Genomic DNA, 15733 nt, shown 5'->3' with positions numbered 1-15733 from the left:
GCGCACCTCATTCCCCATTCTGGCACATGCGCATTAAACGCTCTTGTGCCTCTGCCCATAATGGGAAATGAAGTGCGCTGGCGCTGGATTTCTAGGGCGGGCTAGAGGGGTGAAAGGGGAGGGATTTCATATGAAAAGCGACGAGGGGCCTGGGCACCTTCAGAGCTAATTACGATATTGAATAAAAGTGTTTTTCAGCGGAAATAATCAACGGACTGCTATACAGTAAGTTGCATTCCAATATGGGGACTATAATGCAGATCATGGTGTTAGTGTTCTATAATGGTCAGTTTAGGTGATAGACTCTCTTTAAATACATAAAGGGAATCAACACGGTATAAGAGGAGAGAATATTTAAAAGAAGAAAAGTATTACTTTACTGAGAGAGTAGTGGATGCATGGAATAGCCTTCCTGCAGAAGTGGTAGCTGCAAATACAGTGGAGGAGTTTAAGCATGCATGGGATAGGCATAAGGCTATCCTTCATATAAGATAGGGCCAGGGGCTATCCATAGTATTCAGTATATTGGGCAGACTAGATGGGCCAAATGGTTCTTATCTGCCGACACATTCTATGTTTCTATTTTTTATACTGTCCCACATAGAAGGCTTATCAATAAACTCCCACCACCATGCTTGACTGTAGGTCTTTGTACTCCTGACCTGGTTGCCGCTACTCACGATTGACACCATCTGAACCAAATAAGTTTATCTTGGTCTCGTCGGACCACAGGACATGGTTCCAGTAATCCAGGTCCTTAGTCTGCTTATCTTTAGCAAACTGGGGGGTTTTCTTGTGCATCAGCTATAGAAGAGGCTTCCTTCTTGGACGACATGCAGACCTATTTGATACAATGTGCGGCGTATGGTCTGAGCACTGACAGGCGGACCCCCACCCCTTTAACCTCTGCAGTAATGCTGGCAGCACTCATACGTCTATTTTGAAAAGATAACCTCTTGATATGACGCTGAACTCGTGCACTCAACTTCCTTGGTCGACCATTGCGAAGCCTGTTCTGAGTGGAACCTGTCTTGTTAAACCACAGTATGGTCTTACCCACCGTGCTGCAGCTCGGTTTCAGGGTGTTGGCAATCTTCTTATAGCCTTGGCCAGGGCTGCTCAACCTGCGGCCCTCCAGCTTTTGTAAAACTACAACTCCCATCATTCACTGCTGTAGGCTATCCAGGCATGCTGGGAGTTGTGGTTTTGCAACAGCTGGAGGGCCACAAGTTGAGCATCCCTGGCCTAGGTCTGTATGTAGAGCAGGCATCCTCAAACTGCAGCCCTACAGCTGTTGTAAAACTACAACTCCCACAATGTCCTACTGTAGGCTGTTCGGGCATGCTGGGAGTTGTAGTTTTGCAACAGCTGGAGGGCCGCAGCTTGAGGATGCCTGTATGTAGAGCAACAATTCTTTTTTTCAGATCCTCAGAGAGTTATTTGCTATGAGGTGCCATGTTGAACTTCCAGTGACCAGTGCGAGAGCAATAACCCCAAATTTAACGAACCTGAGACCTTGTAACACTAATGAGTCACATGAGGAGGGAAAATGACTAATTGGTCAAAATTTGGCCATTTTCACTTAGGGGTGTACTCACTTTTGTTGCCAGCGGTTTAGGCATTAATGGCTGTGTGTTGAGTTATTTTGAGGGGACATCAAATTCACACTGTTATACAAGCTGTACACTGACTACGTTACATTGTATCAAAGTGTCAGATCTTCAGTGTTGTCCCATGAAAAGATATTTATAAAAAAAAAAAAAATCAAGCAATTATTTTAAAAAGGGGTAATCTGTCTGCTTTTCTTTCTCCCTTCTGTGCTCCGATTAGTTACCATGGCAGCCAGGACGCTATTAAAGCCCTGGCTGCCATAGTCAGCTCCCTGCTGCTGTGTGCACAGTGCACAGGGGAGCAGGGAGAGCGCAAGGTCCTATTCACCCTGATAGAGCTCTATCAGGGTGAATAGGACAAGGGTTCTAGCCCCTAAGGAGGCTAAAAGTTAGTAAAATAAAAAAATATATATTAAGTATATAAATGAAAAAAAGATGTACAAAAAAAATAAAAAATACACGTTAACAATAAACATTCATTTTCAGCAGATTTGTGTAGAATTTTTTTTTTTTTTTATGAAAATTCACAGAATATCGGTATAAATTATCAGCTATCGGCATCGGCTCTAGAAAAAAAAAATAATATCGGTCGATCCCTAGTTTTTACAAGTGAGCATGTATCCTGAGCGATGGACGCGACCACGCAGCTCATTACTTACCACCCGTCTGCCGCACTGGTCCGTGTGAATATCTGCACCAGTAACAGCTGCAGGATCCCCACAGCTATACAGTAAAACTGAATACTGACTGTGATATACAATATATTAGATGGGATAGAAGTTCCTCAGTCATCTTCCAGCAATTCTGATTGATGTCTGACTAGAAATAAAAAGGGAGATTTATCATAATGGGCGTAAAAGGAAAAAAAACGGCTTAGTTGCCCATAGCAGCGAATTAGATTTCACCATTCATTTTCAGAAGTTCTGAAAAATTTAAGTTGGAGTCTGGTTGCTAGGGGCAACTAAGAAAGATTTCCTTTACATTTGTGTTGATAAATCTCCCCCACAGTGTTCTGAGGATATTAGGAAGGAGAACAATCCTGCCTGGATGGTGGCAGCTTCAGCAAAATTCCTGCGTTTTAGGGGGCATTCGCACGACCGTTTATGTATTTTGCGGTCGGCAAAAAGCAAAACCATAAAAAATGACATCCGTTTTTTTTGTGTGGATCCATTGTAACAATGCCAATTCTTGTCTGCAAAACGGACAAGAATAGGACATGTTCTATCTTTTCTGTGGGGCTGTGGAACGGACATACGGTGTGCTGTCTTTTTTTTTTGCGGACCAAAAATGCGGTCGTGTGAATGGGGCCTTACTGTGAATTGTCACAGTTTGTCGGCATATACAGATGAAGCACATTGTTTAGGCTCTAACTCGGGAGCGTTAGGATATGGTGTCTGAAGGTGAACATCTGGTCTTCATCCAGCAGGGGGAGCTGATCACATCAGTATAGAAGCTCATGAAGCCAATGACTGATCAGTTATTTTCATGTCCCCACATAACACTATGACAGTGTTTTAGTTCCTCTTCCTATGTGCACCCTGTGGTGACTTTCTTTATACGAGACTAAAGTGGTATTTAAAAAAAATATATAACTGCACAGATATTGGCACAGATGGGCCTAGAACCGGTGGGTGGACTATCTACACGAGCAAAGTTTAGTGCCCCTCCCCCGATCCTGCAGAGGAGACACCACTAATTATCTGAAAAGGAGACAGTGAAATAGCTCAGGGATGGCCAACCTGTGGCTCTCCAGCTGTTGCAAAACTACAACTCCCAGTGTGCCCAGACAGCCATCAGCCTACAGAAGGGCATGGTGGGAATTGTAGTTTTACAACACCTGGAGAGCAGAAGGTTGGCCAGCCCTGCGAATAGCTTGTAGCTGGATCTGCCATATACGTGGTTAGGGAAACAGCCCCTCCATGACTGGGTACCAGTAACTTCCATTACTTCACACGCTAGGAATTAGTAGACAAGACGCAGTCTTATATATCTTACACAAGGGTTGTCAGGAAACAGATTCTTTATTGTGACGTCAGAGCAGAGACCTCCAAGGATAGAGAAAAGCAATTAATGTGATTGTGTGAGGAGGGGGCCGCATGCAGCACAGGACAGAACCCTGCCACATAAGGGAAGAAAGCAGACGTGGCACTGCAGAGCTGGAATGACAATTGGCAGGCTCTGCCGGGCATGGGCAGACAGCTCCGGAATGGTTAGCAGGTGCATTACAAGAGCTGTCCTCATCCCTCAAGTGCATTCGTCAGGCTGGAATCAGGGGGGCATCTTCAGCAGGTGACCAAAGTAACGAATGTTACCGCCTCAGAGGGGGAGTAACTGGTGCTGCCACCTTAACCCTTTTATAACGGTATCCAAAAGGGGTTGCTCAAATATGCCCCAGAGTAGGAAGGCAAGAAGGCAGCAGGTGGAAGTGTGGAGGGTAGAAGGTTCAGGCTTTGTGTCCACTGTGTTCTGCACTCTGTTCACGGGATCGGGCAAACCTTGACAAGGAATAAGAGGAGCAAGTCAGACAGAGTATGGGGGAATCATGCCTCAGCACATCGGGGGAGGGGGTAAATAGAGGAAGATAATTGTGATGGAAAGCAAATTGCCAATAGGCAAAACACGGATATCGGCCTTTTGTGTTCTGCAAAATGCCCATAACAGAACAGTCCTATCCTTGTCCCTAATGTGGACAAGAATTGGACACATTCTATTTTTTGCGTATATGGCACGGAACGGACACACGGATGTGGACAGAACATGCTCTGCTGTCCGCATCTTTTGTGGCCCCATTGAAGTGAATGCAGATTAGATGCCCTAAGGGGCAGTTCAACTTCCATTTTTTGTGCGTATTACAAGCTTAACGCTTCACTGTCTAGGGGTTAGTACCCACAGTCACCAGTCACTTTTACACTGGTGGAGACACTGTAAATAGGTACAAGATAGTACATATCCTGTACTGTTCTTCAGTTACATCATGTATTATTATTCAGAGCTGCACTCAATATTCTGCTCTTGGAGTCACTGTGTACATACATTACTTATCTTGTACTGATCCTGGGTTACATCCTGTATTATACTCCAGAGCTGCACTCACTATTCTGCTGGTGAAGTCACATTACTATACTGATAATGAGTTAAAGTGCATATTATATTTCAGAGCTACACTCACATAAAAGCTGAAATCTCCGGCCTGCTTCAGCACAAAGCTTGCGCTGGTGATTTTCATTTCGGAAAGTGTCATCTTTACATCAAGAACTGGGCAGATATCTGAAGAACTAAGGCCCTGATTTACCAAGACCGGTGTGTGCTACGCTGGTTATGATAGGACCTTCTCTGCAGGAGGAGCCATTTAATTTATGACAAGGTGAAGGCCTCCTCATAAATTAAATGCCTCCTCCGGCAGTCTGCGCACCAGAGGGCTCATGCACATGAACGTGGTTTGGTTCCGCATCTGAGCTGCATTTTTTGCGGCTCGGATGTGGACACATTCACTTCAATGGGGCTGCAAAAGATGCGAACCGCACTCCATTTGCTGTCCGCATCCGTTGCTCCCTAACATGTCCTATTCTAGTCCGTTTTGCGAACAAGAATAGGCATTTCTATTAAGGGAGGGACACTGGCGGCATCAGTGTTTTGCTGGCTGCAAAACACAGCGAGGTCGTGTGCATGAGCCCTATATAGTGAATACAACGCTTCGATAAATGAGGATACAGCGGTAGTGCACACTGCTGTACCTTGGATAAGCAAACAGAATATAACAGCAGTGCGACTCTGGCTACTTTGTTTTAAAATCGCCTTCTTTTGCATCTCTAAAATGGAGGAATAAATGTGATGCTTTAGCAAATTGCACAAATAGGCAAAGGTAAGATGTGGTAAACAATAGTCGCAAGACTAATTGTAAATACATTACTATGCAAATACCACACATTTAGCCTAGGGTCAACTGTGGTAAGTAAGTGCCTTTTCCAAAAGAACTTAAAGGGTCACTGAATTTTGCTAAAACATTTTATATATGTCAGAGACATATCAAAGGCTTGCTCGGTGGGGGTCTAAGTGCTGAGACCTCCACAGATTCAAAGAGCAAAACGAGGGAAAAGCTTGCATATCCTTGCTACAAGACAGTCAATTCCATCCCTAGAAGAGAGAAAGAGTGATGTCAGCGCTCCTCTCGTCTCATTCTGGAGATCCATGGGGGTCTCAACACCAAGACCCCCACCGTTAAAAACCTTTGATATGTCTAAAAATAAATAATATATATATATATATATATATAAAAAATGAACTCCGCAGCACATCCAAGTCGTGAAAAAGTAAAAGAAATTTTAATCACCAAACATGCGACGTTTCAATCCTCTCAATGGGATTTTTCTTGAGAAAATTGCTTGAGAAAAATCCCATTGAGAGGATTGAAACGTCGCATGTTTGGTGATTAAAATTTCTTTTACTTTTTCACGACTTGGATGTGCCGCGGAGTTCATTTTTTTTATACCGTTTGGAGGTGGATCGCCGACTCAGCCGCTGGCACTCCGCCAGTACTATTCTGATAGTGGTGCTGCCCACATTCCTATATAGATATATATATATATATATATATATATATATATATATATATATATCCCATGCAATATAGGAATTCAACTAAGCTGATTGGGGGGACCTGAATAGTGAGTGCAGCTCTGCAATATAATACTGCAGCCTATTACTATGCAGATGTTTATTTATCTTTTCATTGATCTTTACCAAACGTGGTGAAGCAGGGAGGGAGACTGCGGCACCATACTTACCCACACTCTAGGGTCAGTGCGACCCTCCCTCCAATCGCAGCAACTCCACATCAAAGACAAGGACAGCATTTGGTGGGATGATGCCAGGGTGACCTTTGCTGCCGTATGCATAATCTGGGGTGCAAGTCAAACGTGCTCTTTCACCCACACTCATCTATAACATGGAAAGCAAAATAATAAGTCTGCAACTTATTGACACCACATCAGTATAGTATCCAATAGTCCCACACCAGTTAAAGGAGTAGGAGGAGGGGGGTTAGTGCCCACCTTACCTGTGCTACACCTTCTTCCCAGCCACGGATCACCTCATTCCTTCCAAGACAGAAGCAGAAGGGCTTATTCCTGTCACGAGAAGAGTCAAACTTCCTTCCATCTAGCAGATACCCTGAAAAGAAGAGACTTTATGAAAGAGCTTGACCCATGGGCAGTCCATCCAAAGGCAGCCGTGTGAATGGCCTGGATGACGGGGCTGCAGTGCTTGACAGATCACTCTAGCTTTTGCACAGCACACGGTCATGGTGCGGCCCCTTTCACATGATCTAGGAGCCAGATAGTTGCTCCGGCTCGCACATTAGGAGTACATTAAGGGTCCAGTCACGCGACTGCATTTTCAATGCGCATCAGATATGGGCCCATTCATTCCAATGGGGCCGCTAAAGATGCGGATGACAGCACACTGTGTGCGGTCTTCATCCATATGTCCATTTCGCGACCCCACAAAAAAATAAAAATAATAGAACATGTTTTGCAGACAATAGGCATTTCTAGGGACTTTACGCGCTGATCTGAAAAACAGATATGGGCGTGTGAATGACCCCTAGTGGTGCAGATTTTGTTACGGAATTCTTCTGCAGAAAAGCTGCGGATTCGCCACAGATTTCATGCCAAACAAGAAATCCAGCAGCACGTCCATAAAACCTTCACCTCTGTTGGATCACATAATAAGCATAACATCCAGCAGGGTACATCGTTGCCTGCGTGTTTCGGACACGTTATTCTTAGTGATGTCATGACTACTGGATGCTATACTTTTAATATGATGGTGAAGATTTCATGGATGTGCTGCTGGATTTCCTGTTCGGCATGCTGCATCCGTAGCCAAAGCGGCTTCCTGGACGCCATCTCAGATGTGGAGTTAGATATATTGATGGTGAGCTGGACCGATTTCTTTTTCACTTACTTGTCGCCACCAATTTCACCCTCTGCATGGCACCACAGCACATTTCAACAGCTAATCAGCAGATACTGATGATTGGTCATCAATATTTGGACAAGGGCGACCCCTTTAAACTCTCGTCCACATTGGTGCAGATTTTCCACATGCAATCCTGCAGCTTTTATGCCGCCCATAGCCGTACCCTAAGGCCCCCTGCACACGAACGTGTGCTTCCCGTTGCTGTATTGCGGACCGCATTTGCGGATCAGCAATACACGGGTGCCGTTCCGTGAGCATTCCGCATCACTGATGCGGACCCATTCACTTGGAATGGGTCCACAATCCGGAGATGCGGAATGGTACCGAACGGAACCCTACGGAGTGCTTCCGTGCGGTTTCGTCCCGTACTTCCGATCCACAAAAAGATAGGACATGTTCTATCTTTTTGCGGAACGGCCGGATCGCAGACCCATTCAAGTGAATGGGTCCGCGATCTGCTGCCCCACGGACTGTGTTCGTGCACTGCGGCCCGCAGCACGACCAAGGGGTGCAGGGGGCCTAAAGGAGATGACTGATCATGCAACCAATTTAATGCTCCAAGTAGGGCTGAAACGATTATTCGAATAACTCGATTAAATCGAGTCAAGTTTCCCTGCATCGAGTAATCGTTACATCACATGATCACGGAGCGGGAGTGAAATTAAGCATCTCATTCACCGCTTCCGTGTCGGCCGGCACAGCGGAGGGAGGAGGAGGGAGTCTCTCCCTCCCCACTGTGCGTGGCTGACGCTGAACACCAATGAGGACAGAGTAGGAGGAGGAGGGGAGGGACTGTGGCCACTGCGCCACCAATGAATGTGACGGCCATATCCCACAGGGTCCCCCTCCTCCTCCCCCCCCCCCCCCCATCATTGGTGGCAGTTTGCAGTTCCGATCGGAGCCCCAGCAGTGTAATGCTGGGGCTCCGATCGGTTACCATGGCAGCCAGGAGTCACGCTACTGAAGTCCTGGCTGCCATGGTATGTTAGTGAGCAGAGAGCAGCGCATTATACTCACGTGCGCTGTGGCCGCCGGTCGCTCCTTCTGTCTGTGCGGCGGATTGCTAATGCTTACAGCATTAGCAATGCGCCGCACAGACCTATGAGAAGGAGCGACCAGCGGCCACAGCGCACGTGAGTATAATGCGCTGCTCTCTGCTCACTAACATACAATGGCAGCCAGGACTTCAGTAGCGTGACTCCTGGCTGCCATGGTAACCGAATGAAGGGGGGGAGGAGGGGGACCCTGTGGCCACTGCCACCAATGATTAATACTGGGGGGGGTGTTGCGTTACCAGAGGGGGCAGATCAGAGGCTGGGGGGGGGGGAGGCAGATCAGAGGCTGGGGGGGGAGGCAGATATTGAAATGAAAGGCAGATGGAGAGAGAGTGGTTAATGGAGGCTGCAGGCACCACCTTGGCATGTATAAAGTTATTGGTTTAGAGAGGGGTTAATGAAGGCACCTCCAAGGTTCTTTCATTAACCTCTTCAAACCAATAACTTTATACATGCCCATTGGGTTTGGAGGGGTTAATGGAAGCACCTTGGCATTAGGCATGTATAAAGTTATTAACCCCTTCAAACCAATAACTTTATACATGCCTAATGCCAAGGTGCTTCCATTAACCCATCCAAACCAATAACTTTATACATACCTAATGCCAAGGTGTTTCCATTAACCCCTTCAAACCAATAACTTTATACATGCCTAATTACGTACGTTATTTTAAGTAGCTTTTTCTTATTAGATTACTCGATGAATTGAGAAATATAATCGATAGAATACTCGATTACAAAAATATTCGTTTACTGCAGCCCTAGCTCCAAGGGACTAATGGGCCTTCGAGGACATGCCTAAATTGAGCCCCATCAGCGACACAGTACAGGACTAATACTTCTCACAGCTGAGGGCTTGTGACAATGTATCCAAACAATCCCCTGTGAGCTGAGCACAAAACTCTTGCCTGTCCTGATAGTTTGTAACAATGTATCAACCTGAAATCAGCCAGCTAAGCTCACAGAAGACTGTCTAAAATGGATACAAGTGTAACACACCCTCAGCTGTGAGTAGGTTTTGAGCCTCAGCACCTAACTAAGAACATAGCATACATCAGCTGCTGCTGAAAATGTGAGTACATGGTCCAAAAGTGTGTGGGGGGGGAGCTATAAGGACAAATCTCTAATGCCAGGAAGTGAGCCAGGAAGTGTGGGAGACTGTAGGAAACAGCAGGCGGCCCAATATCCTGTGCTGGAAAAGACACCGCAGAGCAAGTGATTGTGTAGAAACCCAAGATTGATTCTACTTCATCATAAGTAACAAGGTCTCACTGAAGAATCCATTACTAGTACTACTACTAATACAAAAAGCTCAGATCCAACAGAGATCACTGCTGGACCCAAAACGGCATTGTGCATCTGATAATCTTGCACCGGTGTCATTATTACCAGACTATAGAGTTTCGAAAAAAATAAGAGGATCTGGTTTGATATTTCTTTAAACAACCCAACGCTGGTCCAGTGATGGTATCTGGTATTGCATCTTGGCCCCATTCTGTCTGCCGAAAGCAACCACTAGAGGGAACTTATTGCATATAATTTATACATTGAACTTTGAATCCCGTCATCTAATGGTTCATGTGTAGCTCTTATCTCCGGACCTCAAACGCTTATTTAAAGGGGTTCTGCAATTTTTTGAAACTGATGATCTACCCGGGACCCCTGCTGTTCAGCTGTTTGAGAAGGCAGCAGCGCTGGCAGTAGCGCCGCGGCCTTCTCGCTGTTTACCGCAGGCCCAGTGAAGGCACGATTAGTATCACAGGCCTGGGCTGGGCTAAGCTCCATTCAAGTGAACAGAGCTCAGCCCCACCCAGGCCTGTGATACTAGTCATGACATCACTGGGCCTGCAATAAACAGCTAGAAGGTCGTGGCGCTACTGCCTTCTCAAACAGCTAATCAGCAGGGGTCCCGGGTATCGGACTACCGCTGATCAGATGCTGATGATCTATCCAGAGGATAGATCATCAGTTTAAAAAAAACTGCTGAACCCCTTTAAGTCATATTCTTATTGGCTTGATGAAAATAGAGCTATAATGAGCTTTTATGAGGTCAGGAGATCAGAGATAAGAGCTACACATCAACCATCAGATGATGGGATTCAGAGAAAAGAGACTGTGACAACTTGCAAACAGACTCTTGACGCTTGTACCTGAGAAATGGTTGAATATTTTTAAGGAAAAAAAAGTGATTTTTAACCCCAAATGAGTAAGATGCAATTATAAAAAATTGCCCCCGAAGGTGTCCAAACCCTTTAAGTCATTCAGTTGCTCCTTTATAGACCTGGGTCAACCCTCCCATACAATAATACCAATTAAACCCAGTCTTACCATCGTAGTGCACCACAGCTTTCTGGCCCTTCTTAGGGTATGTCTGTCCTGTGGAGGAAATAGGACATGGTCGTTATCGGGGCATTAGGAGAATGGGGGGATTATATATAATGTACAGTTTATATAAAGGGGTGCTCCGGGAAGAATTTTATATTCAACAAACGGGAACAAGTGGAAAATAAAGATGCTTTCCTTGCCTTCACCAATCCCCCCGCTCCGGTCCCTATCCGATACACCGGAAATGCCAATCAGTGACCTGCCTGACAGGAAGTGCAGCGCAGAGGGGACTGGAGCAGCTTTTGAAAGGTGCTGGCGGAGGATTGAGAAGGGGGAATACTTTGCTATTTTTAACAATTTCTGACCCATTATATTTATTATTAAAGGGGCTGTCCGAGTTCAGAGCTGAACTCTGACACTCATATTTTCACCCAGGCAGCCCCCCTGATGCTAGCATCGGAGCATATCATGCTCCGATGCGCTCCCTTGCCCTGCGCTGGAACGCACAGGGCACGGGCTCTTTTGTTTACAACAACACACTGCCGGGCGAAGGCTTCCGTCCAGCAGTGTGTTCACCGGCTCTGATGGGCGGGCTTTAGCGCTGCCCTAGCCGTTTTACTGGCTAGGACAGCGCTAAAGACCCCCCATCAGTGCCGGCGACGTCACCGGACTTCCTGGCATCACAACGCTGACTAATGATGTCATGACGCTGGCTCCTTCGGAGACGTTTTGTTTGTCAGGTAGCGGCAGTGACGGTCGTGGCGGCCATTTTCAACCCTGGCAGAATGGTTCTAGAGCCCAGAGCCAGAGGGTGGGGTTGCAGGTTTAAAAATGACCGCCTGAGAAGGGAGGTGGCTTTAGGAAAAGTCACGTGACGCGTGTCCATGAAAGAACCCTTTGTTGTTTTAAGACTGTATTCGGTATGAGGAAGTGACCTTCTCAGCCTGGTTCGTCTCCGGAACTCCTGAAAATGCCTTTGCCCTGCGCGATTTAGTGCAGGGCAAAGGAGAGCATCGGAGCATGAACTGCTACGATGCTTAAGTCAGGGGGGCTGCCAGGGTGAAAATGGAGGTATGTCCGGGTTCAGCTCTGAACCCGGACAACCCCTTCAAAATAGACTCTTTTCCAATAAATGATCATTATCACATCCATGGGGGTCTAAATCCTGCCAATCAGCTGTTCCAGGGAGTCACCACGCTCACCAAAGCTCTGATGAGCAAGGCGGGCTCCTGGATGCTTTCCAAGCATAGCGCTATACAAAGTATAGTCTATGCTTGGTATTGCAACTCAGCCCCATTCACTTCAATGGCTGAAGTACAGTTACGTCACATAGCCTAGGAAGTGGCAGCAACACACGGTTGGGGTCCCAGGAGTCGAACTGCTACCAGTCTGATATTGATGACCTATCCTGAGGATAGGTGATCAATATAAATTCCCAGATAACCCCTTTAAGTCACTGTGTACATACACATTACATTACTTATCCTGTACTCATCCTGAGTGACATCCTGTATTATACTCCAGAGCTGCACTTACAATTCTGCTAGTGGAGTCATTGTTTACATACATTACTTATGTACCGATTCTAGTGGGCCCTTTACACGGGGCGACATTTTAACAGATCATCGCTAAGCAGCCTTACTATAATGCTTGTAAGGGATGATCTGGCGGTGAAAATGCACCACTGATTACCCGATGAACGAGAAAAGCGCTTGTTCATCAGGTAATTGAATCTTTTGTGCAGCAGATCATATCATTGTTTCCCAGAGGCAGACTGTGCTGTGTAAACATGATCTGCTGGCGGGAAACAATAAGACAGTATGGGGAAGAGCGATGGCATTAGCGATCTCTCCTCTCCATACTGTGGAGGAGATCAGTGCATGTAAATGAACCGATCTCCTCTGCTAGCGATCAGCTGATTGTCGGGAAGGAACGCTTCCCTCCCGACAATCTGCTAGATCATCATCCCGTGTAAAGGGACCACAAGTTACATCCTGTATTGTACTCCAGAGCTGCACTCACTATTCTGCTGGTGGAGTCACCGTGCACATACATTACATTACTTGTCCCATACTGATCCTGAGTTACATCCTGTATTATACTCCAGAGCTGCACTCACTATTCTGCTGGTGGAGTCACTGTGTACACACATTACATTACTTATCCTGTACTGATCCTGAGTTACATCATGTATTATACTCTAGAGCTGTACTCACTATTCTGCTGGTGGAGTCACTGTGTACACACATTACATTACTTATCCTGTACTGATCCTAAGTTACATCCTGTATTATACTTCAGAGCTGCACTGACTGTTCTGTTCTGTTGGTGGAACCCCATCTCTGTACAAGCTTTGTGCTTAGTTTCTTTGCCGCTGCCTAGATCTCCACTTGCTGTCAGTGAACGGTAATCTACTTAAGGCTACTTCACACTAGCGGCTTTGCTGGATCCCGCAGGGTTCAACAAAAACGCTCCCGTTACTGATAATACAACCATCTGCGTCCGTTATGAATGGATCCGGTTGCATTATATTTAACATTGCCAAGAGGGATCCGTCATGAACTCCACTGAAAGTCAATGGGGGACGGATCCGTTTTCTATGGTGTGAGAAAAAACGCATCCGTCATGATGCACAATGCAAGTCAATGGGGACTTTGCTGCGGTTTGCTCTCCGGTATGGAAACGCAACCAAACGGAACGGAGTGCATTTTGAAGGATTACATTTGGCGGCTCTCAATACCGGAAAATGTAAACGCTAGCGTGAAAGTAGCCTAAGGCAGAAAATGCCTCCTGACGTAATACTCCTTCACAGCTGAGTTAAAATGGCATCCATCCATCAGCAGCACAGATCGCTGCCTATCGTTACAATGTATCAGTGGAAATGACTATAACAGGGTGGAGATTGAACCGTGTAATAATAAGTGGCAGTGCTGCCAAGTGGGAGCCGTTCAGAAGGCGAGGCCCCCCCACCCAGGGCTCTCTATATATTATAACTGTTGGGGGGGGGGATATTTATAGCACAAGGACGATATGTACAGTATTATAATGATATCTATGTGTACACTACCCACAGCCCCATACAGATACACAAACTAGAGGTATATAATAAATGTACCACTCCCCTCCCCCACGGTTTGATAATAATGTGCTACCCCTCCCCCTCCATATTCCCCTTATTGTATAACACAGCAGACATAAGGAAAATAATAAAATAACTGCACCCCTCCCCCATCAGTCAGACCACGGCTATGTTAAATGGCCATCACATGACATCTCCCCCGCGTTCTAGGTGCAGCAGATATTACCGTCCCCGGGGCAGATGGACTCCACAGTCACTCCCATACTGGTCACCGTTTCACACAGATCACACTAAAAGACAAGCCGCCGCCGCCGCCGCGCTGGGATACCCTGAAAACGGAGTGACGTCACCAACAGGAGGGACCGTCGTTCTCATGAGGGTCTCTCATTGGTCCTCTCCCACTCAACGCTCTAATGACGTCATGACGCTGGCTCCTTCGGAGACGCTTTGTTTGTCAGGTAGCGGCAGTGACGCTCGTGGCGGCCATTTTCAACCCTGGCAGAATGGTTCTAGAGCCCAGAGCCAGAGGGTGGGGTTGCAGGTTTAAAAATGGCCGCCTGAGAAGGGAGGTGGCTTTAGGAAAAGTCACGTGACGTGTGGCCATGAAAGAACCCTTTGTTGTTTTAAGACTGTATTCGGTATGAGGAAGTGACCTTCTCAGCTGACTTGTGTGTGTCTCTCCCTCTCTTGGGCTGGCTGAGAAGACATGCTGGGCGTTGTAGTACTAGCACTACAAGGACTGAGCACCGGTGTCATTGTTATCTAATGTATTATTGAGGAGCTTATTACTCTTATATGCAGATTTCAGGACATGGTCCTGTGTAGACTTTGCTGTTATGCGCTGTGTCCCCATAAAAGTGTTCACATCTGGATCATGGCTTACATATCTGAATGATCCGTTTTATCACAAGTACACTGTTCTGCATGTGCCATCTGCAAAATACCCCCCCTCCCCCCCCTCAGCTGTATAGCTAGGGAGTTCCTATGACAGACCGCCTCAGCATCTCTCCCCCACAACAGTACCAGTCCCCTGTAAGTGTGCGCCATAGTCATCCATAAGAGCCCCCGTTGGCCCAAAAAGTGGTATCCATAGTACCTCCATAACAAAAGCATCCTTAGTCTATACCCCAAAAAAGGGGTTTTGCCCTCATGATGAGCCTGATAACCTTGCGTTGTTGTTTTCCGGTATTGAAATCCAGCAGAGAAGCTCAATACTGGAAAAAATGTTTCCGTTTAGTCCGTATGCATTCTAAATGGAAAGAGGATGCATCAGGATGTCTTCCGTTCCTGCAGCATTACGTTTTGTGACCAGACACAAAACCTCTGCAAGCTGTGGTTGTGTGTCCGGTCACAAAAATGGATCTGACACTTAAAACAATGTAAGTCAGCGGTTACAGATCCGTTTTTTTTTGGGACCCTAACAAAAAAAACTGATCCCTCACCTATTGACTTTTAATGTATTTAGTGACGGATCTGTTTTTTTCCGTTTTGATTTCACACAACCGCATCCTAACGGAACTGATGCATCATCCTAACGGAACGGATGCATCCCGATGTCCAAAATCAAAACGGATCCGTTTAATTCCAGTATTGAGATCCTCTGCCAGATCTCAATACCGGAATCAATAACGCAAGTGTGAAAGTAGCCTCAGCCACAGTGCCTCAATAATGAACACCTCAGTCTC

The 15733-nt window shown here is 46.3% G+C and overlaps 1 protein-coding gene across 1 annotated transcript; it reads right to left on the bottom strand.

The window, feature by feature from the left end:
- Positions 1–3612: 3612 nt before the first annotated feature.
- Positions 3613–14526, bottom strand: FKBP1A (FKBP prolyl isomerase 1A). The gene is made up of 5 exons (XM_044298856.1): positions 14275–14526; positions 10973–11020; positions 6667–6779; positions 6395–6548; positions 3613–4105 (listed from the first exon to the last, which is right to left on the bottom strand). Exons 1-4 carry the CDS (start codon positions 14309–14311, stop codon positions 6408–6410), a joined length of 339 nt encoding a protein of 112 aa, XP_044154791.1. The 5' UTR covers positions 14312–14526; the 3' UTR covers positions 3613–4105; positions 6395–6407.
- Between the last annotated feature and the right edge of the window lie 1207 nt (positions 14527–15733).

Source organism: Bufo gargarizans, chromosome 6 (genome assembly GCF_014858855.1).
Source record: "Bufo gargarizans isolate SCDJY-AF-19 chromosome 6, ASM1485885v1, whole genome shotgun sequence".
Lineage (NCBI taxonomy): Eukaryota > Metazoa > Chordata > Amphibia > Anura > Bufonidae > Bufo > Bufo gargarizans.
This window is presented reverse-complemented; position numbering and strand designations above follow the sequence as displayed.